The sequence below is a fragment of the Eleginops maclovinus genome, chromosome 5, assembly GCF_036324505.1.
Source record: "Eleginops maclovinus isolate JMC-PN-2008 ecotype Puerto Natales chromosome 5, JC_Emac_rtc_rv5, whole genome shotgun sequence".
Classification (NCBI taxonomy): Eukaryota; Metazoa; Chordata; class Actinopteri; order Perciformes; family Eleginopidae; genus Eleginops; species Eleginops maclovinus.
Genome location: NC_086353.1, coordinates 16,713,167 through 16,740,103, shown reverse-complemented (window position 1 = coordinate 16,740,103; position 26,937 = coordinate 16,713,167). Strand labels below are relative to the sequence as shown.

At 39.9% G+C, this 26,937-nt stretch overlaps 3 protein-coding genes across 6 annotated transcripts in view; all 3 read right to left on the bottom strand.

The window, feature by feature from the left end:
• pnpla6 (patatin-like phospholipase domain containing 6) overlaps window positions 1-6,538 on the bottom strand; it is a 29,179-nt gene extending 22,641 nt beyond the window's left edge. For all 3 annotated transcript variants that reach the window (XM_063884601.1, XM_063884603.1, XM_063884602.1), the window contains exons 1-2: window positions 6,065-6,538; window positions 1,540-1,628 (exon numbers count right to left, since the gene is read on the bottom strand). In XM_063884601.1, coding sequence (XP_063740671.1) covers window positions 1,540-1,587 — 48 coding nt within the window. In that variant the 5' untranslated portion in view covers window positions 1,588-1,628; window positions 6,065-6,538. The remainder of the gene's footprint in view (window positions 1-1,539; window positions 1,629-6,064) is intronic.
• A 244-nt stretch (window positions 6,539-6,782) lies between these two features.
• On the bottom strand, window positions 6,783-10,304 carry atp5pd (ATP synthase peripheral stalk subunit d). The gene is made up of 6 exons (XM_063884605.1): window positions 10,204-10,304; window positions 8,959-9,089; window positions 7,847-7,943; window positions 7,463-7,534; window positions 7,079-7,141; window positions 6,783-6,966 (listed from the first exon to the last, which is right to left on the bottom strand). Exons 2-6 carry the CDS (start codon window positions 9,078-9,080, stop codon window positions 6,835-6,837), a joined length of 486 nt encoding a protein of 161 aa, XP_063740675.1. The 5' UTR covers window positions 9,081-9,089; window positions 10,204-10,304; the 3' UTR covers window positions 6,783-6,834.
• A 1,739-nt stretch (window positions 10,305-12,043) lies between these two features.
• On the bottom strand, window positions 12,044-14,185 carry LOC134864996 (homeobox protein MSH-C-like). 2 transcript variants are annotated; one of them, XM_063884375.1, is made up of 2 exons: window positions 13,705-14,185; window positions 12,044-13,170 (listed from the first exon to the last, which is right to left on the bottom strand). In XM_063884375.1, exons 1-2 carry the CDS (start codon window positions 14,133-14,135, stop codon window positions 12,762-12,764), a joined length of 840 nt encoding a protein of 279 aa, XP_063740445.1. In that variant the 5' UTR covers window positions 14,136-14,185; the 3' UTR covers window positions 12,044-12,761. The 2 variants fall into 2 exon arrangements, with proteins under 2 accessions (XP_063740445.1, XP_063740444.1); XM_063884374.1 differs by having other exon boundaries at window positions 12,044-13,174; window positions 13,709-14,185.
• Between the last annotated feature and the right edge of the window lie 12,752 nt (window positions 14,186-26,937).

Genomic DNA, 26,937 nt, shown 5'->3' with positions numbered 1-26,937 from the left:
AGACGTAGCTGAGGGATGTGTTTTAGTCAGTCGCATGTGGATGTAGGGAGTAATATGGTCTTCTGCTGCATTAGAGGGTGTAGCCTCACTACCTACAAACAAGGCCCCATGAGCTGAGGACAAGACATAATGAAAACTGATGGAGCTGGACTTTATGAGAGGCAGAGAGAGACAGAAAGCAACAAAGCATGAAAGAAAGAAAAAAAGAAAAGCATAAAATGTTTTTTTATTCATGCACATTGCCTCCCAGCAAATAAACAGAGGAAGAACACTCGTAAAAAGCTGAGTAGATTTTCATTTTAGCTTGATTAATGACTCTTATCACTAAAGTTCAGCAAACATTATACTCAGTAATTCTCTAAACAAGACTGTCAGGGAGTGGAGATCCTGTAGCCAAGATAAGCGTGTATGCTTTACTCTAGTGTGTGTGTGTGTGTGTGTGTGTGTGTGTGTGTGTGTGTGTGTGTGTGTGTGTGTGTGTGTGTGTGTGTGTGTGTAATATGTTTTTAGTGTTCTGGCTGACAGCCAAGAAGACAACCTGTCTGTTATCAGTGGTTATTGATAAGTGTGTGGGGCTAAGGCAGTAAAAGGCCTAAGCAGGGACACTGGGGAATACTGAATGAGTGCACTGACAGGACGTGCGAAATATACTTTAGCTGGAGGCTTTAAGTAGGAGCAATGGCGTTTAGGAATCAAAGTCTAAGTGTGGAAAGTGTTCACGTGGGCAATTTACAGTTTAAAAGTTGGTGTCTCCAATAAAGTGAGAGTGTTAGTAAAGCACTAGCAGAAATCTTTTAAATTAAGAGCTGTGCGTGTGCAGACATCACAAAACCTCACATAACAGGGAGTGATGGGGGGGAAATATCAGAACAAATTATTTTTCATGTTAAATTCAGACTGAGCAATACAGATCTCACACTTGATTTTGGGTCGATATAGAGGTTTTTGGTCCTGTACATCGTAAGGCTAACGTCTGGGTTTAGTTAAGTTGCAAAGTTACAGCAATAAAGAATAACTATGGTAAATCTTGATTTAAAAAGAAAGCTGGACATAAAGGGCTTCTTCCTTATAGGAATATAATATATATTGAGTTTACCAGCCACTTTCATCAGGCCAATGCTGGATACATGTCAGTGGAGTGTTGTTAAAGCTGCTTTGTGTGGTGTGCTGCTGCTTCATTTAGTGCCGAGTGACTGGAACATAACATGCTAACGTGCATTTAACATCCTAAATGCATGTTCTCGTTAACTTATATATAGGATGCTTGTGCAGTCTTTTGTGCTTGTGGGCTTTTATGCAGTATTTTGTGTAAGGTCTCTGTCTGTTCACATTTTTTATCTATAACTTGACAGATGTTCTGTGTCTAAAACAGGCATTTGACTTTACCTATAAAAAGAATGACACTTTTCAGATTTACAATTTCTGTTAGCCCACTTACTGACTTCTATTGGCCCATGGTACATTTATCTGTTTGTAGCTAAACGTGATTGCTCACTTGTTTTTTTATTATTATGCATATACATCCTTTGAGAAACCAACCTCTTGCGTGTCTCCTTGGACCTCTTGTTCTGAGGTACTCTGTCCCATTGTAACCCTGTTTCTTCATAGGGATGGTCCATCAACGGCCACTGGAAACAAAGTGGCATGTCACAGTAGGAAAACACAGGTGAATGGTTGAATGTTTGCTGTAAAAGGAGGGAAGGAGGAAACATGGCTGTGTTCACTCATGAACAAATACGTTAGGAAATGTAAATATTTTCCAGACTTTTCAGTTGCATCCATGGATAGATGTCACCTTGCTTCTAGGTACTCAACATAAACAAACATCCACTCTGACTATTTAGAGCTTTCTTATTTTCTGTGAACTACAGAAATTACCTCAGCACAGCTTAGGAAAATGTAACATACAGGACATAGGCCTACATGCACACAAACAAACAAATAAACACTTAACTGCTTTAAACTGCAAAAACATGTCTTTAACAAGTAGGAGAATATGAAGCTGTTAGCAGGGGATTAAAAACAACTGTTTATATTCTCAACTGTCTGGTTGAAACAGATTTAATCTCTACTTAAAATCCCTTTAACCGAGTACTAGAATCAGAGAGGGATCAAATGATTGCATCCTGTCGCAGCATACAAGGGAGGACACTGGTCAAAGCTAAGTCTCTGTCGCACACACAGCAGGCCATCAAGATAACAGATAAAAAACCTTCCAGATGGTAACCCCATCCCCTCTTTTTATTCATCTGTCCCAGAATGATCTCCTTCCTGTCCCAATTCATTGGTGACCCTTCTATTGGGGATTCAGAGAAAAGACTTAGGGCAGCATAATAAGTGTTTGTAGTCATAGTTTATACAATTTATCTTTTTTTTTTTTTTAAACCTGTACATTAAAATGTGCAAGGAGTGTAAGAAATGTCAGTATTATTGGAGAGGTTTTCCTACAGCAGACATCTTGAAGTCTCTGCCTCTGATAACTGAGGCAATATTTCCCTCATCCAGGATGGCTACAAACCACCTCTCTGCCCACTTCTGCCAGTACAGACTGATTCAGCTGACACAGGCTTATATGCTGGAGCTGGGACACAAGCTTCATTCACTGTCTACGGACAAATAAACAGCTATGCTAGCTTAGCTCGTTGAGGTCGACCAATTTCCCACTCCTACTCCAGCAGAAGTGAGGCTGGAGGGAAAACAATCGGGCTTACAAGACACTCCATGTGTGCTGAGGGCATACAAAGTAGGATACAGCAGCAGCAGCAGCATGAAGAAGCCTCTAAACAAGCAAGCGTCTCATGGCCAATAGCCAACACTTCAAGAACATCAGAGAAAAGACATTACCATAGCCATAGAAGACACTACGAACAAGCCTCTAAGTATTTAAGGATGTTTGAGTACCTGTGCATCTTTGTAGACAAGGATATTGTAGTGATTGCATCTCCTCTGGGAAGACATTCTAATGCATTGATTTATAAATACTCTACTTCAGTTGCTCTTGTTGAATACTGCAACTCAAATGATGTACTTCAGAACCAACATGGAGCAGATTCTGAGTATGGCCTACACCTAATGTTAAGTTGTTTATTGGATAATTATTTTGACAATCTATGTATGTTGCATAAGTTGCAGTGCTAAAACAAATTCATTCGTCTTTAAAAGTCATTGTATTGTAAAGAAATGCCCAGTACAACTTCATAACTTTCACTTTACAATGAGATAAAAGAAAGAAAAGATGCTTATCATATCATTTGGGAAGATAGTTATTGTTTTTCTTTTACTATTTGTGTTTACAACTGACTGAAATTCCAATTATGGTCAATTCGGTTTCTTAACAACTAAAAGCCATCAATTCATTTAAGGCTTCAGCTCTTATCTGACATTCGATGAAAACTAATTATGTTTTGTGCTCATGTTGACTGTTAATAGGTTTATTGCAGAACATGTTTGCCAATGATACCAGCAGTGACTGCATATGAGGTAACAGCACAGACTGGCATCAGCTGCATCCTTTGATGTATTTACTGCTTAACATCTGTGGCTGGGAGAGGGTGGCTGAACTGCTGCATGGATGAAATTCAATCAGTGAAAGGGTGAGGATGCAGTGTCATGTTACATGAAGTACCCCTGTGAGTCACACACAAACAGAACAGGATGGTGCTGCAAGAGAAACATAGGCCATAATCTCTTGAATAACAAACTTCAGCATTCATGGTGCCAATTCTGATTTCAGAATTGATTTATAAACAAAAACATTATATTAAAGTGCATTTGAAAATAAAAATATGTGACTTAATCTTCCAATATGTATGATCATAAAAAGGTTATAATATCATCTTCATTATTTTTACAGAAATGTTTAATTACATTCTTGTATATATTTAACCAGGTAAAAGTCTCATTGAGATTAAAATCTCTTTTTCAAGAGCGACTTGGCCAAGAAAGCAGCATGAACAATGTTACACAAACAAAAAATACAGGCAGACGAATACAACTGTTGTAAAACACAAATGAAATGGTAACATAGCCGGTCAGTATGCAAATTAAATAAATTGTTCAAAAGCATAAAAGCATAAAACTGGCACAATTTTAAGAAATTCAGTTAGGGGATATAAGATCAACCACAACGACCAAAATTATTTTGTTCTTTGTCCTTTAAACTGGACTTGAACTCCCCTATAGTGATTCAATCTGACAGTTTCAGTTCATTCTGTACATTATTCCAAATAAATTAGAAAGAGCAGACAAGAGAAGGGTGTTTGACGCTGAAACCTGTCACCATGCCTTTACATTTTTGGATGGAAAATAAACATCAGCAAATTCTTTGGTAGGCGGTCAGTCATATTATGCAAATGCAAATCTTTAACAATTTTTTTAATTGCCTTTCCAAAATGTGGGCTTAGCTTGTAGATTTTGGGATGTAACTTGTAGGGCTGTTTTAAAACATCTTACTCTGCCTCTTGTAGCAGAGGAGGCTATTGCAGCAAGCGATGTAACAAAACGTTCTTGCTATTACCCAAAACATGTTGAGTCACATTACACTTTGCCTCAGATTGTCTCTCTTTGTCTCTATATAGCAGCAAGTGTGGTGATACAACTGTAAGAAAAGTACAGGCCTGTTATCCCCTGAAATGAGACTATAAGCAACCCATTAGCCTCCTAGCAGTGCCTCTCTCCATGCAGGCCTATTCTCATTGTCCTCTGTACAATGAAACTAGTGTTGACTCCACTGTCCAGGGGCAGACCTGGGCCAACTACCAACACAGCCATGTCTGTATTCACCTAATACAATACACCCTCTTGGCCATGATATTCACAAAAATGTGCCTGAATGATGATGCATTTAACCCCCTTTTTGAAATATGTATGGCTGGAAAATGTCTGACAGTAGGTAAAACCATTACCGTGACTCTGCACTACATCCACATTGGAACGATTTACGGTGCCAGTGCAAGAAGACATCCACAGAGAAACATTTTATTCGGTTGAATGAAGACAAAACAAACTTACACTGTGCTGGACTATCACCTTTGACCCTGAAGGTTTAGCTAACTGTACACTTTACACTCTATGGAGATAGATTGTAAAACTATAAGAAAAAACAGCACAACACAACAACATACAGGCAGCAGCAAACTTCTGACCAAGGTCAACTCAAAGAAGTGGACATCATCTCATATTTCCCTCCGGCAAAAATAGTTTAGCATCATTTGCAGTCACAGAGTTGTTGGCAGACACAGAGGTGTTGACTTACTGACATTTCGTTTATGAGAAGTACAAAAGGATTGTTGAGTTGTAAACATATAAGAAAAGCGGGGAACCAATTGACAGAAAACTAAATAGTACAATTTTCTACCAATAAACCTCAAGCTACGATACAAAATACGACATGTTGCTAATACGCAGCAGTAGTAAGTGTTTTTACATGGGTGAATTGATGTTTGGTATTTGACGCAGTGGTGTACAGTTAGCCAAGCTAGCTAACAGGCAAGGAAGCACAGGGTATTGTGGCTAAATAGATATAGTTAGGCCTTATTGTTTATATTCGGACAAGTATTAAATGTGTGACTTCAGCCTTGGGAAACATTATGCAAATATGGGAGCATTATTGTTTAGTATTTTGTAAAATTTGTGGGGTTAAATATAGCAGTTACAATATCTTTCCACCACCCAGGGCAGAGGGCACCTGGCTGACTATCCCATCCATAGCGTAATCCCTGCGGCTAACGCTGTCACTGGGTAACAGTAACGTTAGCTAGCTTTCGACGCCACTGATATCTGTTCCATATGGTCATTATCGCGGATGTGGAAGTAAAACACGTCAATGCCATCATTTATGTTAAATAACATATGGGTTGTTAGGTCTTGTTTTGCCTTTTTGACCTCCGCAGCAGCAATCATAGCGTTATTGACACACTCTTGAATAGTGGCCCCTGTTTTCACTGCGCGGTAAACACCAACGCGAAAATTAAACGGTCAATAAATGACACGACCGAGAGCTTACATTTGTCATACTAACAACATGTCATTAAATTATACATATACGTTTCAAGAAAGCATTTACCTGAGCTGATAGACTCCCGTCAATCGGCACTGACTCAAATAACATACAACGGAAATCATCACTGATTAAGCCCCTCCTGTTTTCATTCCACCAGAATTGTGGCCAATCATCAACTGAGACGCTGTAAAGATGGCGCAATCAAAACGCCTATCTTGGGGTAATGATTTATATCCCACCCACATACATGTAAATAAATAGTGAGTATCCAATAATTATTGAGAAAGACAGCCAGTCCATCCCTGATTGGGGTAACATCAGGATGATTGACATATTGCATTTCTCTATAACTGCAGTTGAACTTTTGAGCTTTTTATTCAGACTTCGACATGGGACACATACCTGGCAGCCCATTTTTGAAATACAAAACACAGCACATGAATGAAATTTAAGCTTTGTATTACCAATTACACATAATTCATGTCAATTGTTTTATTTACCAGACCTCTGTGCTCGGATGTCCTTCAACACTGCTACTTATTAAACTAGCCAACAACACGTTATTCACCTAATCACTACAAAAGCCCACTTCCCTTCAAAACCTATAGTATACAGTGGCTAAAAACATCAATCCAAGAGGAGTAGATAACCATACCATTATTCTGCAAGTCAACATATTGCCCCCTTGTGGGCTCTACCTATAGGATCCCAGATTGATGTCAAAATAACAGCCAAAAAACTGAAAACAACATGTGTATTAAATAAAGAAATAAACAAATGGTTCTCTTCCAAATACATAAACTTTATTGATGGGCGAGTGGCCAGTAATACGATTACAAGCTAGCAATGGGCTGGTGGGGCCAGTAGGGATATTTTTCCTTGTCAAGTTTGGTCTCGGGGAAGTAATTGTTGAGGTCCTCGATGGTCATCTGTTCGACTGGAATCATGTTCTTAAATTTATCCAGCTGAGATCAAACACGGAAGAATAGAAAAAGAGAAGCAGAAAACAAACAGTAAGGTTATAAATGCAGGTTAACTGACAAAGTGCATGAGTTGTTTTAGCAACAAATGTCTCACCTCTTTCTCATATTCAGCAACACGTGCCTTAGAAGCTTCAATGTAGGATAACGCATCTTTATCCTGTAGGAGAAATATGAAATAATTACACCTGACACTTCTACAGATAATGCTGGTACTATCAAATAATTCCTTTCAGTGAATACCAGTTGTGGTTTCTGTTTTCTTTGCTTTAACTAACACTTTGTTGTTTCAGTATTAGTTGGATTTTATTAGTGTTAACTATTATGTATATTAACATCGTATAAGTGCTTACTAAAAAATACAGAGTTACCAATTTTGGTTTAACGATCTTTGTTTTTATAAAAATTCAACAAATTATACAACTTTATATCGTAAATCTGAATTTCAAGCAAAACCTGGTTTGTCGGTGTAATCACTTACAGTTTCAATCTCCTGTGCGTTGATGGCAGCGGTCTGTGTATCTACAGGCTGAGGAATCTGCAGGGCTTTGAACTGTGTTTAATAAAAACATTTTGCATTTAGAACTGTAACGTCAATACTACAATTATTAAAATGGCACAAAAATATTATTTCTAAACAACCCTTAAGTGAGATTTGTCAGATTCTACTGCCTTGAGAGAAACATTTAAATCCACCATCTATTTGGATCCTCGATTGTGTTTTACATTATGTGGAAAGGTTTCAGTAAAGCTCACTAGCAGAAATGTGAAAGATAAGCATGTAGTGTCAGACTGAACCCACATTTCATTGAAGGACTGCATAGTGCTCATGATCAGTTGAATACGCCAGTCAAGTAAAGCTCACCTTCGCCTCAAAATCATTGACCATCCCGGCTTTGGCCACCGTGCTCCGGTACAAATTCCAGTCAATGGCTGCAGGAGTCTCTGGCAGGGAGCGCAGTCTGATGAAAAGAACAAATTAAAACAATTAGATTTTCACAGATGTACGGTACGCAAACTCAGAGGACATCTAAGATTTAAATCAGTTTTAACAGAACAGAATAAGCAAATGTGTTCCTGAGTTGATAAAAAAGGTGAGTAAGACAATAACTGTGAGACAAATTAATAAAACATTGCATCAATTGCTTATAAGAACCCAATAAAATGCATACAGGAAGCAAAATAATAAAATGAAAAATACACAAAATCAATAGTTATTGTCCGCAGCTAGGATTTGTTCCCCCTCAAAACAGCTCATATAGGCTAAAGGCCTGCTTGATAACAGATAGAATACACATTTCCTCCAATCTAACCAAATTGCAAACCTACGGAGCTCCTCAGGAGACATGTACACCAAAATAAGAAATGTTTGTGTCCTCACAAGGAAGTAACTAGTGCGCACAGGAGGAGGTGCTGCAGCAGGTTATTGCAGACTGTTATGTTTATGTGTGGAAATGACATTACTGAAATGAATTGATTGTCATTCAAACTCTGACTTAATTTTAAGGACATTTTGGCCAGGAGTGTAGTGCTATTAGTTCAAGTGCCTTCTGATTCAGCCGCCATTTCATGAAGTAAAGGGTGAGCACCACTCATACTAATTCATAGATGAATGGTTTACATACTCTCCTGCGTTGCAGAGTAATATTTGAGTGGTAAATCCCTCTTAGGCAGGTGTAATTTAATAGCTTTATTAATGCAATATGATAAATTAATTGATTGATGCACGTACTCACACTCATGGCATAGGTGTGCTCCGGTACTTAAACAAATAGCACTACAGTCCTGGCCAAAATGTCCTTCAAATGAATTTCTTTACTGTCATTTCCACAAATAAACATAACAGTCTGCAATGCATTGGTGATCTCTCGGAGTGCCAACTCCGCCTGTTCGCACTGATAACTTTCTTGTTTCTCCTGCGTACAATTTTATTTTTTGCTCCGACAAACCACATTTTTTAGTTTGTGTTAAACTAACTTGGCAGCGATGGCATCACTGCGAGTCTTCAGAGCATTGAACATGCTCTTCTGGTTGGGTGGGACCCTCTCGGCAAACGCCAACCAGTCAACGGCCTTCACAGCTACGCGACGCCCTGCCATTCTGTCTGTCTGAAGGAAGAAGGAAATCTTGTCAAGTCCAATCAAACCCATCAAAACGTGAAAATGAACCAGGCTACTTGGCTGGAAAAAACGATTTTCTGGTTATATACACACTGAGTTGGCAGTTAAGGAAGTACATTTAGTTAATACTAGTGCTACAGTAGAGTCCTGCAATAAATCCCAATTTATATTCAATGCGTCTTGAAGCTATTTGATAGTTTGACAGAAGAAAATAACTTAACTCAAGGACCCCTTACTAGATGTTTGAATGAACTTCAGTTTTGTCTGCTAACAAGGTCAAAGTGAAATGTCACACTTGAAAAAGTGAATGATCATTTGAAAGCTGTAGTCACTGCTGAATACTTGACCCTGTTTATATCAGTGAAGGTAAAGTAACTAATATTCAAAAACAAAGCAGAAATATGGATTCCCTTCATGACAGAAGGATGTATTGCAGGACTGTGTGGCAGGTTTAAGAAAAGGCAGGTTGTTTCTGAATTTCAAACATGTTATGTACACTCTCTGGTGGGAACTTCCTCGTTATCTTTACTACGGATGACATACATGGGAAGACTTGTACCTGCTGCTGACACAAAAGTTATCTGTAGCCTACATTTAGAAGAACATACTTGATTAATTATTGCATCATGGTTGCAGCCTAGACAGACAATAATATGTGTATTTGGATTTTAAGGCGCATTGTGCTGTTATAAACACAGAAGTTTGTGTTAAGGACAAGTTGCATTAGCGTCAGGTAGAAATGCATTTTTTTCAAGTGACGCTTCAAAAAAAGACTGTGCTACATTGTTAAGAATATTTTTAATAACTATTGGAGACGATCAGATGGTGAGAAAATATGTTTGACCACAGTCATTCAATGACACCGGGCCCTTGACATTATGTTTAAGACTCCTGTGAGCTAACGACAGCTAGCTCCGTTAGCTCGCTAGTGAAGGTCAGTGAAGTCTCTCTATTACACAGGGTTTAACACAAAACACCTAGTGAAAGATACCTGTACTGTTGCAAGTCATGCACAAAGACACACGTAGGAGTTGCACAAACAATTACTTAAACAGATAATGATTAGATTTCATGTAGGAGATCGCTACTCGTATGTACTCACCTCGCTGCTAAAGAAAGTAGTGACGTAGTAGAGCAGAGGAAGTGGTTTTTCTTCGTCAGCACAGGATCAGCAGCACGGCCGTCACCGCCCTCTGCTGGACGGGCAGGGCACCCTACCGAGAGTTACACTGCCTTATGTCCGTTGGAAAAGCTCATCTGTACATTTGGCAGAGGTGAGAAATGTACTCAGATTTGGAACCTAAATTAAAGTAAAAGTACCACATTTGAAAATGCAATGTAACAAGTAAAAGCCCTGCAATCAAAACAAGTCAAAGTATAAAAAAATAGTAGCATCAAAATATACCCAAAGTACCAAAAATGACATTACTAATTATGCACGTTGGTCCTGTGGTATAGGCTATCTTGTATGAACAGATTTAATACACCACAGTCCATTTCAAAATATATCATATGTTTTGATTATAATTCTTGATGCATTCAAGTGTTATCAAAGCTGTTAAGGATGCAGCTAATTTAAGTTACATTGAATGTTGAAGGGTACTTATTAATTGTTCTCCAGGTGTAACTAAAGTCTTATTTAAGTGTGATGATATTTTACATCATTCATCAAAATTTGCAAAGTAATCATTAAGTGCATGTATTGGAGTGAAAGTACAAAGTAACAAACATTGAAATAATAAGTTCAAGTGCCTAAATAAATTGAAATTAAGTACAGTATAGTAAGTCTATTCAGTTACGTTACACCTTTGATATTTCGGATAAACTGTATTGCAGCTAGATGTTTTATGGAGTAAAAACTAAATATACCTATATTAAACTGCAAGACATATCGCTGGTATTACTGTTTAACCTGTATGCACGAGACATACGACAATTTGTTTAAGGTGACGAGAACCAAATCATACAAATAAGAATGAGAGTAGTAGTTTTTCTTTAATTAAAGGCAGATGTTCTTACAGTTAACATGGTAGGCTACATCAACAATGTAAATGATTACCTCTATGCCTGTGTGTGCAACAAGGGATCAAAACAACGGGCACAATGAAATCAATTATTGCACCACGTTTAACTTCAGCTGTGCCATTTGAAAATATGAATACAGATATATGTTTCTCCAAATGTCATCAAAACGATATGTACTAATTTTGCTGTATTTCTGGATTTATTATCGCTATAGTAACATCATTTGCAGCCAGAACATCGACCTGGTGATGTGCGCAACGGCACGTAACACATTTTAACAACTGTAGCTAATGTTGTTTTACTGGAAATACTTTTATAGGCAGAAGGTTTTTGTGGAAAGTCTTCCAAGTCCCTTGTTTGGGAAATTTATTAACAAATTACATTAAATTCAGGTGTATTTACGTTTACAAATGTTTTGATGAAACGTGGTGTTAACAGAGTTCTGTTAAAAGTTATACTTGATAAAGGCTCAAGTTAAAAATATCCACAAAAGCGGTTTTGAAAAGTGTTTGATGAATACATTATTGTCCGTAAGCTCTTTTGACGTAAAGTTGTGCAAAGTAAATAGCACACTATTGGAAAAATCATATAATTATTGGACCATTTAAGGTTATAATATAAAACAATTAAGCAAGTGGGCAGGCAATGCTTCATTTATTGGTTACAATGGTTGCAGTTTGGCATTGCTTTCACTAGAATTACATAAATAAACATTATGTTAATTAAGTCTGTTGACATTTGTTAAAGAAGCACAACTCCTGCTCCACAAATTCATCAAAATAGTGAACACAATTTTCAGCCACTTTCAGGTCTTGTATAATGTTTATTTACTAAAATCAGTTTTTACAAGTTACACTTAGTTAGAAGGGTGTATGTACACAGTACAGATACAAAGATAATCAATAAATACCACATTTCCTGCTGCTCTTCAAGCGAGGCAGCAAGGCTTTATGAACTCTACACATTGTATTTACATTTACAGCAAAATCCTTCGAAGAAAATCTATCATCACTCCCATAAAGGCCACGTTGTGATAATAAAAAAATATCTAATACAAGTTTTTTTTCTAAAATATAATTTTGCTCCATGTGTTGAAAAAGATGTAGAAAGTGTGACTGCTGTAAGGAAATACAAACATTCAAACAGCAACTCTGGGAACCTGCAGTTTTACCAGAAACGTCAATCCTGATTGATAAGTAATACTTCAAGTGATACACTTAAGGCACTGACTCCGTTTAAGTACTTTTCTTTTGCTTTTCAACCTCCGCCTCAGCAGCCTTGCCTCTGGGCACACTTTTTCAAACTACTGTGGACTGGAATGAGATATTTAAGGCATGTCGTTTAAAAACCTGACATTTAGTTTTGGAGTATTGCCTCAGTAATTTAGGCCTGAGAATCCACAATCCACAGAACTGGCCTTGAAATGCGCAGAACAACTAAACTCACTCAGTCCAATTACGCGCACAATTAAATATAAAAATGTGTCCCAAATGATTATTTTTAAATTCTGGAGGTTAGAACATTTCTCTTAGCCCCTATAAAAATAGTCCGAGGTGTAGAAAACGCATCATTCTTGTTCATAAGTGTATTGGTAGAAGACACTTTTACTCTTTAAAACATAAACAGACAGTACTTCTAAGACAAATAGTACATCCCATAAGTGACGGGTCCGCTGAACAGTCCTGGGACCGGCAGGCCGGGCCTCGGGAAGGCGTTTGAAGGACCCCAAGTTGGAGAGCCCATGTGCGCTCCGAGGGGGAGCGGCAGCGCGAAGGCAGGCATCATTGGCTTGGTGGCCAGTTTATACTTTTCCAGCTCGGCCTCCTGCAGTCTTTTGGCTTTGGCCCTCCTGTTTTGAAACCAAATTTTGACCTGAGTCTCCGTCAGGTTGAGGGAGTTGGAGAACTCGGCTCTCTCGGCGATGGAGAGGTACTGCTTCTGGCGAAACTTGCGCTCCAGCGCCAGCAGCTGGGAGGTAGTGAAGGGAGTGCGAGGTTTCCTGTTGTTTTTGTGTTTCCTTAAGGGACACTGAGGTGGGCTTGTGCTCCCTGATGGAAAAAGACAAAGAGAAATGCAGTGAGATTAAATTGAAGCGTAGATGTTGGTAAAGACAGCAGGTGAACAGGCAAACATTCAATATCAATGCAAACACATGATACAGCAATAAACACACTTCACAAGTAATATTACATATATTGTTGATGATGTTCAGTCGTGTTGACATGCTTTATAATGCTGAAGCATCCTCACATTATTATGTGCTTGTATATGTCACCTGCATGTGTGGGTATATATCGTATGTTAAGATGTTTGCAAAAAACAAATCAAATTGTTTCACATGCTCAGTGGCACAACACTACCATAATTGATCCGCAGTTTGCAAAACACAGAATGCAAGAAAAAAGAAAGACATATACGCACAGTCTTAAGAGCCATAGGGACAAGACTGGCACAAAAAAATCATTGTTTGTATCTGCTGTCTAATAAAGACGTTTTCTCTGCAGCCTTATTTATCGACAGTAGAAAATGTTTTGGGGGAAAGTATCCTTGCAAAAGTCAAAGCAGCAGAGGGACGGACTTACGAGGGGTAGGAGAAAAGGAGGACGTCTGGTACCAAGTGCTCTGCTCTTTCTCACAAAACTGCGGGCTGTCCTCACTGGAATTGCTGGAAACACCCGGCGAGTCCTTCGCGGAAACCTTGCTTTCCGCATAAAGAGTCCTTGGAGAGAACTGCGTGCCTTGCCCGACCACGGGCTTCGACAGGGCCTGAGCTAAGTCTGAGGGGGAATAAGAAGTCCGACAGGTGGTCTTCTTGGAAATCAGCGACTCTACGCTAAACGGGAGGCTGTTCCGCTGAGGTTTGTATCCTTTCTCAGTGGTCATGTCTTTGGGCTGGAGGTCTTCGCCCTCTGTATCCGTCTCCTCTTTCTGATGAAGCTGTTTGGCGTCCTGGGACGGCGACCCCTGCACAGGATTCATCGTGACACAAGGGGATGGGGCCATGCACATCCGTGTGGCCCGTTCAGAGAAATTGTAGTCGAAGAGTGTACAGTGTCCAATATGCGTCTCCGCGCTGACAGCGGTGCCCAGTAGCTTTTACGCGCTGTACGGAGTCGTCTATAAAAGGACAGGGGCTGTTCCCCTTTCCGCTTCCACCAATCAGCTAGTCCCTTTGGCCTTGTGACGTCTGGGAGTGTGGCTTTGATTGGCTTGCTGCCTTCCAAGGGAACATCAAGAGGCCTTTGAAAGGAAGGAGAAGTTAATCATACAGACCCCATGCGGCGCGCGGCTATTGATGGCCGTCACAAAGTAGCTTAGACCAATTTTAGCGCAATTAACCAGTGGGGAGGACTCTCTTGACCATTTACATCCATTAGCCCGGCACACCATCGCTGCTATTCTTTGAATTATTCCTCCACTGTAAAGCTGAGCAGGAACCAAAGAGTCACATGTCAATATCAAATTGATAGTTGTATCAAAGGAGAAAGAAAAAAGAAAAACATCAAGAGATAGCCTAATATAAAATCACACAGAATTACTCTTGAACATAATCAAACAAGTTGCGTAAAACATTCAAATGATTGAAAAAAAACAAACCCGATTACAAACGTATCTGAGAATCAAATCAAGAAAGAAAAGGTGCAAACCCAGGATCGAAATTGATTAGGTGACTGTTGGTCACACAGCATTACAGCAATTTAAGGCCTGTCATGAGCTCCTCTCGCTGCACAATGGCCTCAGTTGAGAAGCAACAGGCGTTTTCTTTCTGCAGGTCATACTATTTAATAAGCCAGACAAGTTGTGTTTTGCAAGGCGCCAGGCTCGGCAGGATCAAAAAGGAAGATACCTCGGGGAGAAAAGGCAACGGTTAACTCCACTTAACCAATTGTCCTCCAAATATTTCATAGTCCACTGCATGGAGCTGCTGGGAGGAAGCAGGCGCTGACAGTTAACTGTTTCACGTCTAGTCCGAAACTGTCGAAGGTGGGATTTAATTCAGTTTGACTTGTTTTGTGAACATTTTCACAGCAGTGTTGTAAAAATCATTAGCGTCGTTAAAATCATCACTTCAACTCTAGAGAGGTGGGAGGCTTCAGAACAGGTGACAAATACATGTTGTATTGCCTTGAAAGTAATTTAACCGAGTGAATTTTTAAAGAAAATGAATTTGAAAGAATCTTGGCATACTTTTTATCGACCAATATCGATCAGCTAAATTACATTTAAATAAAGTTAGTAAAATAAGTCATTATGCTGAATAGTCGTATAAAAATGTGTCATACGTTTTGCATGATTGAAATGATTTCATGTGACAAATACAATTGACTGATTAACACATTTCCAGTATTTACACTGTTGTGGTTATTTTATGTGAAGCTTATTCTAGACACTTTATAAACTATTAGATTAATTATGTATAGAATGATCATATGTCTTTTAATGAAAGTCTTAATCTGCAAAGCTAATCAGATTCAAATAAATGGACTAAAATAAGCCAGTGAGGTGTAGTAAAGTGGATGAATATCATTTTGATTGTTGTTCTCTCCTATGGCATAATGATTATTTCACCTCAATATGATCATTGTTTTACAACTTGGGATATAAAGCTCCTTTTGTGATGTCCATCATCTATAATAATCCCCTTTCAACATGTCTGATATCACATTAAATGTGTCAGCAGCACACCGTGGCCTCTTGGACTTCATCAGTCCCACCCAACATGAGACATCACCAAGAGCTCCACTCTCATCAACACTATCAAATATATGATTAGGAAGAGGCTAAATGAGATGATGGATTGATCTGCGCCAGTGGTTAATCCGAGAACTTTAATTCATTAGTCCTTATAATGCTTAATTGCTTAGTTGGACAAGACAAATATTCAATATCTTATTAGACTTTCTTTTAGTAGAACCCACAAGCAGTTGCATTTTCCAACTCTTTCATCTAAAATTACATTGCAATACAACTAAACTGCATCCTCAATTACAGTTGGAGGGATAGGTTTTCCCCCGGATGGCAGTTTAAAACATGAGGTTGGCATTGTAAATAAAACAAAACCAAACGGCTACGTGTATGATTCGTAAAAGTTATTTGTTATTGAACTTTTGTTAAGTTCACACAGACAAGGATACCATGTCTTCCCATGTTTGTTTTTGCCATCAACTACATCCTCATCCAGACTTTGACTTGAAAAGTGTTTGTGATATGTCCAAAACATACATAACTCAGAACAAATATGGCTCACGCAACTATTGAAATTAGCTGCTTTTTCCAAAATAAACATAAAACAAGATTATTTGATCGACAAAACGTTTTATTGAGAACAATAGTGGTCGATGTGTAGAAAGCCCTCAGGTGCAAAGAACAGTTGAGCCATCGTCAGGTAAGAGGCACGACTGGTTGATGATTCAACTTGAGTAAATCCTGATGTTGAGTGCGCTCCTTCGTTTTCTTTCTAACAAAGCTGGCCCTCTGTCTCCTTACTCACCGGGGCCTCTCGTAACCCAGCTGGTTTGGGTTTAAATCCCAGTGAACGTGTACCCTTCCCTCTATCTCATCTGCGTAGTGTTGTGCAAGAAGGGGATGAGAGGCGGCCCGTGGAGCACACAGACTCAAACAGAGATTCATCCGATACAGGTTCACCCAGAGATAAATCTACATGCAAAGTATAGTTACCTCTCCTCCCCTGGTGTTTGCTCCAGTGTATTTAGCCTCAGGCCCCCTCTCCCCTACCTCAAAAGACATTTCTGTAACAGCATGCAGGCGAGTGAACTGTGTCAAAAGGTGTTAGTGAGTTTGAAAGCAGATCTGTCCCTCAAGGTCGGTGCAAGCTCGATGAGAAGCACTTTCCCACTAAAATGAAAACTTTTTTACTCGTATGAAATGCTCAATGCTGGGATGGAACCACTTAGCCAGCTCGTAAAAGAGCAAGGGCCAAGTGGCTGCATGATAAGCTGTGCGTGGAAACAATTAAACAAGCTTATAACGTAATTCTCACGTTTGTTTTTATCAAAAAGATGATCCAGAAAAAATTTGAGGTGTAACAGCTGATGAAGTCACACTTTGTGGGAGTCCAGGTGAGCTGGTGTCTGTCCTCCATCAACAATGTGTGAATTCCCTGCTGTAGCTAGGGTCTCTGACAAACAAACAGATCATTTAGAGGAGCGAGCAAGCTGAGGAACCCAATCCCTGTGAGATGTGTCGACAGTGACACAAAGACCTGTAGCTAAAGGCCTCAACAAGATGGACATTTTGCTGACATGACAGCGCAGTGTAGCCGGGGACAACTGAGCATCACCCCAACACGTCACTCTCACGTTGCCCTCCCTTGACTGTAAGAACAGGAACACCTCTGTGGGGAAGTTTAGTCTTCATTTCTGCTTGAAGGCAAGAGGCAACTATTTATCTTTTCGTGTATTGTTTTAATTTCCTGCCTCTGCCGACACGTGTGCCTTCCTTACATACAGGTGACCAGCATGGTTCTCTCCATTTAGCAGCAGCTTAAATAGCTGTTCTGAGTGTTGCTCAGCATTGTGGAAAAATATCTTGACCTTTCATTTGACTTAACAAGTTGATCCAATCCACATCAGAGCAGCTTCATTCCTGCACTTAAACGCTGGTTTGACATTTTCTGCCAAAGCCACTTCCTCTTGCGGCATCAGAGTGCCCTGTGTTTGAATGCAGGGTAATGAGGGAAATAGTCTTGCTGAGCTGTAGCGAAGGAAGCAATCTGCCTTCATCATAGCTTCGTTTTTTGGACTGTAAAAAAGCAATCAGGGGATAGAGTGTCCTGTGTTGTTATAGCTGCTGTTTTTAACTCAAACCTAAACACAACAGATTTGATTTCTTTCCACGGTGGTGGTGGTGGAAAATGCATTTTCAACTCAGGCTGAAATTAATGTTTGCTCATTAACTGACTACTTTTTTAAATAACATCTTGAACACTGTTTCCCACTCGAGCATCTTTAAAAGCAGATGTTTGGGGTTTTTTTTGTTGAGAGGGTTCCTCCTGAACTCTGCTGCCAATAGAGATTGTTGGGGAGAAAAACCACAAGAGGTGACAATGCAATGGGCAATTTTGTCTGGCTTGCCGATGGCCATAGAAATCCACATTCTTGAGGAAAGTCTAGAGACAATGCGAGTGGGCGAGTTAGGTTGAGCACTTGGGACAAGGAACTTTGTGTGGCTGCTCTGTGGTCTCATTCACAACCCAAGAATTTAACCACAATCTCATAGGCTCTTAGCAGCCAAAGTTGTGATGCAGTACATTTGAAAAAAAAAAGTCAAGGCAGTAGCATCATTTTTCTCTTTCACTGCTGGCTTCAGATCCACGGGAGGTCAAAACCAGTAACTATTGTATAAATTGTAAAACAACAGCAATGGTATATATTATCAGAATCAGAATCAGAAATACTTTATTCATCCCAAACTGAGAAATGTTTTTGTTGCAGCAGCAAAATACAAAATGAAGCATAACAAATAATTAGAAATAAAAACAAGAAATATACAGATGTACAAATAGTGCAATGAAATGGAATATTAAATAAAATATAATATATATGTAAATGTACAATGTGAAGTGTAAAGTGTGCATGTTATGTCCAGTTCACAAGAGAGGCTATGGAGCAGTGAGTTATAACATATTATAACATATTTGTATTTGCACTTCATATATAAGGCAATAGCTGGTATTTAGATATGGTTGAGGCGAGATGTAATGTTTGTTGATACCAATCAATTTTTATTATTCATTTACAGATGTCTTTTTATATTTTTCTTTAAAAAAATGAAAATAAAATCATCACAACAATAAAGGCAGAAACTACACTTTTCACAAGGCGATTTTATATATATATATTTATACATATATAAAAAAGACAATGTTTCAGTCAAAGAGGTAAAATGTTAAAACTAACAGTTAAATGAAGAGCGTGTGATGGTTTACTGAAAACACTGAAACGTTTACTTTATTTAAATGTATTATGTCAACAATATTCACATTATTGTATAAGGTTGGTTTAAAGCAATATTATAAAGTTGAACCTAGTATTTTTTATTTAAACTTAATTGTATTGCTTTCATCTAACCTAATACAGTTATGTGGAATCTGTTTACATGATACATTTAATTAAAGGCAACATTTTAGTTTTTTTTAGTGTTGAAGGGTTTCTTTTCGCAATTACTTCCAGCAGCCTTTTATATCATTGTTTCATGGAATGTAATGGTGAAAAACTATCTTATTTAATTGGATAAACTAAAGGATTACCTAGCCGTGTCTGATATTTTTTGGTCTAAATTTATGTTTCTTCATATTTTAGAAGACTTCAGGTCTCCTGCATTTTTTTAACACAACGGTACATTTCAATCAGCTCAAGCCATCAATTCATTTAATAAAGTTTTAATGACAAAACAAAAATCACTCCTAATTATTTAATCTAACTTGCCATAGACATATTTTGTAAAATATGTACATGTCTACAAAGCGTTGAAGTCAAAAGGGTTGAATGCAGCGTAGATCCAAATTGGCATTGCCTGTCTTATAGTAATAATGTTATTGCAGTCACCAAAGGTCAGAACAAATGTGTGTCTTTGAATATCCTGAGATTACAATTTCAAAGTCCTCCCCATGAGAAGTTGAACAATGGAGAGGGTGGGAAGTTTAAAAAGCGGGGTCTCTTTCAAATAAACAAGCATGGGTTGATCCTGAATAGGGCTGCTACCGAGCAGCCGGATTGGTTCTCAGAAGATTGAGAGTAGCAACTGTGCCGGCTCTCTTCTTCCTCCTCCTCCACCTCCTCCACCTCCTCCTCCTCCTCCTCCTCCTCCTCCTCCTCCTCAACCCAGCTCTCAAACCAAGTGATGCTGTAAACACAAACAACCTGATAAGACCTCACAACTATAATTTAGCCACATTTCTTTATCCCACCTTTTATCTCTTCTGTACTCCACCTTTCTCTCCCGCTAAACAGAGCGTGAACGGGAAAGTAGATGGGGGGTAAGAGCTCCCCCTTTTTTGTGCTATTGCTTAATGAGCCTGAAAATACAATTGCACTGTTCCCACTGTGAAGGTAGCCTGCAGGCTAGTGTAAGTTAGCTGTGCGAGGAAGCCCAAAGGGCTGATTCTTGCTGAGCGGTCAGAATAGAGAGGTGTGGTGAGAGGGGTAAATCCTGTTAGGGCAGTGTGTGAGGAATCACGGTGCGTTTGAGACCCGACTGGAGGCGATAGGGCCACTTGTTGCAGCGGCAAACCCCAGATCTAAGGCAATCTCACTGCTGATGTGTGAGATTTATTGAGGCTGCACCACAGCTATGTGTATTGGCTTCCATTATGTGCAATGTCCATTGTTTGTTCATTTCAAACCCATAATTCCAGTTTGTTCTGCACAATGGGCTCTTTTGAACTGCTACTACAATCATCATTCAATTTAATTTTCTATTCTTCTTTGGATTCTAAGGCGAGAGGCGAAAGTCTCCCACATTGCATATGTCCTCTCATGAGCTCGGGGTGCTCTTTTGACCGCTCCGCTAGGCATCTGCTGCCCATGGCCTGCCCATATCTGCATTCTAATGCTCATATCCTGCTGGGATGTTAACTTTAGGCCCTCAGTAATTGATGGCTTCCACACTTCAGCTGACCCCCCCACTTTTTCCTTCTCCCTGTCGATTGTTGGTATATCTCTGTGGTTTGGGGGTCTTTCAGTCAACCATTGTTCTTTTATGGAGGAATTATAATAGACTAAAGGAGAGGGAGAAAAGAGAAAGACAGGAGGGGGAAAGGAGGGGTGGGGATAAAAAGAGAGTCGCTGCTGATATTTAGTGAACTCCAAAGGGGGAGTTTTTTATTCTCATTCTGCAAGTTTGGCACATGCCTTCTGTTACTAAGTGGCAGTGCATTGAAAGAGTGCCTTGCATTTCCCATTCTGCAGCTCTGCTAGGTGCCTAGACTTACAACCCTGGCAGCTGTTGGGCCTTCTATGCAGCTATAGACTCCTCTCCACAGGTGAGCTCCCATGCCAAACTCACAGTCTCCACTTCACTCAATAGGGCCTTTTTCAAGTCTTTTATAAGTGGGGAGAGGTTGACTTTATGTATGCCACTCCAGAAACGCAACTCATGGCTCTTGAGATCACAATTAATGTTATTCATTGTGTCACGCATGCTTGTTTTAGCATTGTCCTCTCAAGCTCGATGGGATGCAAGATGTTCACGTCTTTTGTTAGTTTGCTTACACAGACATATTTATATCAACAAGTAAAGAAACAAACATAGCATTGAACGAATGGACTGTGTTACGGTCTGTGGCACAGAGATTGAACCTTTTCTGAGACTTATCTCAAGCAATCTACCATAATCACATAGCAGTGACAATAATACGGAACACGAATTAAAAACAAAACAGATTTCATATCTAATTTCTCTCAAATTTGCCATGATGTAATGTTGCATGCACTGTGTGTTTATGTGATAAGCTATGCCAAAGTGGCCAGCGGTCGGGTTTGTGTTTCTATATGGCCACAATTACTTTAAGAGATCGGCTGGATTGGTAAACCACTCTAAATGATGTTGTTGTTTAGGTCTGGGCAGGTTTCAGCACCGTTTTTCTTTTCATTTCAGTGGCAGAATATTCAGTTGTTTATTTTCTTCCTCTTCTTTTTTCTCTCTCTGTGATGCGAGCTGTTACATATTACTCCTGAGGTGTGGTGCCTCTTCCCTCAAAGGCCTCCACTGTTTCCCCCAAACTGCTGCCAAGCTGGGCTATCTTTTCATTTGGTTACTTAAGTGTAATTGCTCCCCTTTGAAGCCTCAGAGAGGCAAATCATTTGCTTTGGCCCCGGGGCAGTAATGGTCACTGAGCCAGCGACCCCCTCCTGGTCCGAGAGCGTCGGAGAGACCGCGAGAGGCCAGCTCCCATACGGAGAAGAAATAATACGGCCAGGGCCGCTCAATTTCACCTCCCTTTTCATCCCATTCTTTGAAAACTTTTTATTAACAACAGCTTTCTCTCTCATACCGGGGCGCCAGGAGAGGGGAGGAGAGGAGGCAGAGAGGTGGGAAGGGAGGGAGGGGGAGTGGTGGTGGCATGAGAGGATATCGGCAGCAGGGGAGGAGGGTGAGGGGGTCGCTGTCCCCCTGTAGATGTCTGCCGGATTCTCACACACTCACGTGCACATACATACAAACACACAGAGCCACGCACATACACACATCATCAATAGTGACAGGTCAAGGAGGCATTGAGAAAACAGCCTCCCGCCCTTCTCTCCCCCACGGTTCACACTGCTAAACAGGGACTCATGTTTCATATGCCACAGGCCTCAGTGCTCTCACACACACACACACACACACACACACACACACACACACACACACACACACACACACACACACACACACACACACACACACACACACACACACACACACACAGAGTCACACACACACACACACACACACACACACACACACACACACACACACACACACACACACACACACACACACACACACACACACACAGGCAGCTTGTCAGTGTGACTCTAAATGTGTTTGCAAATTTGAGTATGAACTCCTCATTTATATGACCATAATGCTCCTATATACACATGTATCTGTATCCCTGCCCACCGTATCGAAAATATGAGAAATGATTTGACTACACGCCTGAATGCCTTCTTTCAACCTATGGCAGGCCACGGAAATATACAGCAACATAGCACACAAAGACCCCATTTAATGCTGAAAATTACTCCACCACTTACTGTAATTGTCACAATTCTGAGCACATTGACATTGTAATCTCATAATAAGGTAATGGGGGCTGAAACTGCGTACAGGAGTGCGATTAGAAGGGTGTAGCTGAGAAAAAAGGGGTTAAAATGTCGGGGGATAACATGTTTTTGTCCACACAGAGGTTGCATATACTAGTTATGTTTTTAGGTTGTATCGATGAAACTAACTGGGCAAACCTAAAAAGGTTTTTTCGTCCTTGTCGTTACGGTATGCTGTATAAACATTGCTATTTTTGTCAAAGGCAGAAAACATCCGGCTTTAAATATAATACTGCATTCAGATGCCGTAGCGTCAGAGAGAAGTAGTGAAATAAACTTTTTGGAAGGAAGAAAATGATTGCTTCTAAATAGCGCAAGTTATCTTCAAGACTCTGGTGAGCCAAATTGATGTGGACAGGCGTCCATAAAAAGCCAACCTGGTTATGAATACTGCTTTTTACTTGTATCATTTTGACTTTGAGGTTTTTAGGAGAGAAGCATTCCCTGCAGTTAAGCCATATGGTAACAATTCTTAGACATATTACGAGCTGCTCTGTGCCAAATAGCATACCTTAGGGCTATGTTTTCAGTGGGCTATAAAAGCCAATAATGTAATTTTGATCTATTTTATCAGATATCACCACAGCCCTGGCTACGTTTATATAAGACAAAGTTTAAAACAGGACAAGAATTCACTCTGTTTTGCTTTTCACTCTATAAGTGCAAGAATTTCAATGTCTGACCCGCTGCGAGGCTTTGCTTGCTTGACTTCTGCATTGGACTGAAAGACGGCTTGACCCAAAATGCTGAGGTTAGCCTCTGTGTTGTCAGGCATATGGCCCTGGGTTTATTTGAAAATACACTTTGCTATAGGTGCGTGGTTGTCCACAATATGACTTGTGCAGTCCAGCGCAGGGAGAAGTGTGGATCCTTTGTGGGAACACTTTAAAGGCCTGACCTTGACATCCCTTAATGTAACGATGACACAGTAACAAAGTATCCCACCGCTGCACCACACTCCCCAGTGGTCTGCCATGAGAACCATGACTCACCACTGACCTTGCAACAACTTTCCAGCACTCATCCAGACCCACTTAGGGAAATCTTGTGGGACAGTCGCACATTTCAGCATTGTATATGACATTGTATATCTTTAATCACACCTGAAAACCAGGTTGAGCTTAATGACAAACAAACACAACAACCGAGGCGAGGGATCCCAGCTGCAGGTATTTCTCCCCCATAATGTCTACAGAATGTAAATGCCCCAGAGAAAAACCACAACAAGGTGGGACGGTCGAGGACATTAGCTCACGTTTTCCATTGTGAAGCTTGTTGTTTTCTTCTTGTCGGATCACATGCACAACTGGAGGCCTGCTGTGTGGAATTACTCACGCTAATGGTGCTACACACTTTTGTTGCAGGAAATCGGACAGCCGCACTGTAACTGCTAAAACGGTGATTAAAAAACCTAAATTGCATCATGATGTTGGACAATTTAGCAGAAAGAAGGGGGTAAAAGTGCTCAGAATGAAATGAATGGGATTATTGACCAGTTATGGGATGTCTTAACTTGTCTCGCATGCAGGCATGGCTTCATCTTTTGGATTTCTACAGAAAAACAGACTTTAAAATAACTTTTCCAAATCTAACGCGGCTAGTAAAGTCTAATTAAAGATTGCAATATAAACTCTGTAATTTGCTCGTCTGTGGGGGCATTAAGTGTCCCTCTGGCTTGGTTTAATGGGATACAAACTGCAGTTAATGAGACAAATAGTTAGCTGTATGCCTGGCTGACTGTTGGCTATGGACGCTGTGAAGACTAAACTACTCAATTGGAGATTTCTTTGTACTCAGTAGGTGAGAACCTCTGGCCGAATGAGTGTGTTTTAGATTATTTGTTTAACGATGATTAAAGGTGGAGTATGAATGCCTAAGTCGTGAGAAAGAAGGGATGATTTGAGAAAAGAGCCAATGTTGCATCACTTAGGTGCCACTGAAAACAGGGAAAAACAGTTTGTGATCAAATAGCTGCACACAGCAGCTTTTAATCATATCTGACCTTTTAAAAAAACATGGTTTTGATTTAACATCAGAGGGAGAAAAGTACAGTGTACGTTACTCTGAGGTTTTATCTCCTTACGGTCATATCCCCTTCTTGCTTGTGGTGCTTGTTAAAAGCCATTGTCGATAATAAACACAAGTTTCCCGAGTTAAAATGAGTACGACAGGGGAGCCATATTTAGCAGTTTGCACAAAACTGTCTTTGTCTCTCATCTCCAGCGAGCAGCTACGAAGCCGCGCTTCCCTGACGACTGAAGTCTGAGTTAACTAAACATTTTTTCTCTTTATCCCCTTTTCTCTCTGTGAATTTGTGGTCGTGTGCAATCCTTTAACGAGCTCCATCTTTGACCTGGGTTGTATGTTTCCAGAGATGTCATGTCTTGTAAGTCAAGGAAAGACTTTAATGTCCACATGATTTAACATTAAAGGGAGGGATTCCGAAAATGGGGCTCGGTGCCAGAGAGGTAATAATATCCCCGTAAATGAGAAATTGTAAATGCTAAATACATCCTACAGATCCTGGGAATAGACTTGGGCAAAGCTGTGAATTGGGATGAGAAAAGCCTTTGAGATAACTGAGATGAACCGCATCAACCAGCCTTATTTTCCTGAGTTTCTTTCTTTTAAATTGAAACTTTTATACATGCATGCAAACACAAATGCTGATGTTATTGCAGGGATTTAACCAACATTTTTTTTACATGACACACAAATCAAAATGTATCCTGTTCTTTTTGCAGCTCAGCTATTTTTTCTAATCTAAATTTGTTCTGCGTGTTTTCTGTTAAAACACAAGACTTATGTCTTCATTCTTAATGTCAGATCATAAGCATGAAAAGAAGGAGAAGAGAATGAAAAAACAGAAGGACTTTGGCTTGTGACTCTAAGACACATGCTTTCCACGGCATTGTTTGAGGTTTTTGCAGACCTGTAATCAAATTTGGGAAGGTTTGGAAACCTATCGTCATGGTGCGCTCTCCAAGACAGAATGATGTTCATAAAAATAAAAAAAAGAAAGAAAAATACATTCATCATGCTGAGCTGAACTATGACTTTTTCAAACAGAAATATGCCCCACAAAAAGCAATTTCCATGCACCATGAGAAACTATTCTATTACAAATACAGTTGTTATGTCCTTAAATCTGTTTGTTTTGTCATATTGCTCCAGGGTTGTTTCTTTTTAAGGAAACGTTGCTTCAATTAAGAGTGATGGAACCCATGTGTCCCTTATCAGGGGCCAACATCTTCTACTGTTGGCCTTTTTGAAACGACACTGGCTCCACGAGATAATTGAGCTTTAAAGGGTGATTCTCCCGGGGTGCCGCTGCTTGGTTCTGTCGGCGTGGATCAGCTGACGCCCGGCGTGTCTATAGACTTGTTAGAAGTGATCATAAGTGGTTGTGCATGTAGTCGTAGCCGCGAGGATGATAGAGATCCCAGGAACCAACTCTGTTTTATTTGAGGCCCCTGGCATACAGACATACTATGTGCTATGCTATCCTGTGTGTGACTGAATCTGAACATATTATATGGTTCATCTTTGAAGATTTGTGCTTTTTGCTAAATGGATGATTGGGAAAAGGATTCTTTTATTTCAATCAAAATGTGGCCACAGAATATACAATGTTTGACCTATTTGCAGGGTTTTATTAGGATGTAGATGAGATAACCAGGGCTCAGTGGTTGGTTTTATACTCAATGAATGCATATGCACGCACCAGCTTATGACTCAGCTGCTGCTCTTCAAAAGTATCCTCTCCGCTGACATCTCCCAATGGATCAGTGTTTACTGTTATGCTCTGTTTGCGTCACGTCAGAAAAACAACAATTTGCAGCCCGTTCATGAACAAAAGACTTCATAATAAAAGCTAGTGACAGTGAGCACTTTTGATTTAAAAGATAAAAGTTTATCTTCCTCGAGGTTAGGTTTGCTCTTTGAGGCAGAATGGAAAATTGATTCCCTGCAATCATCTC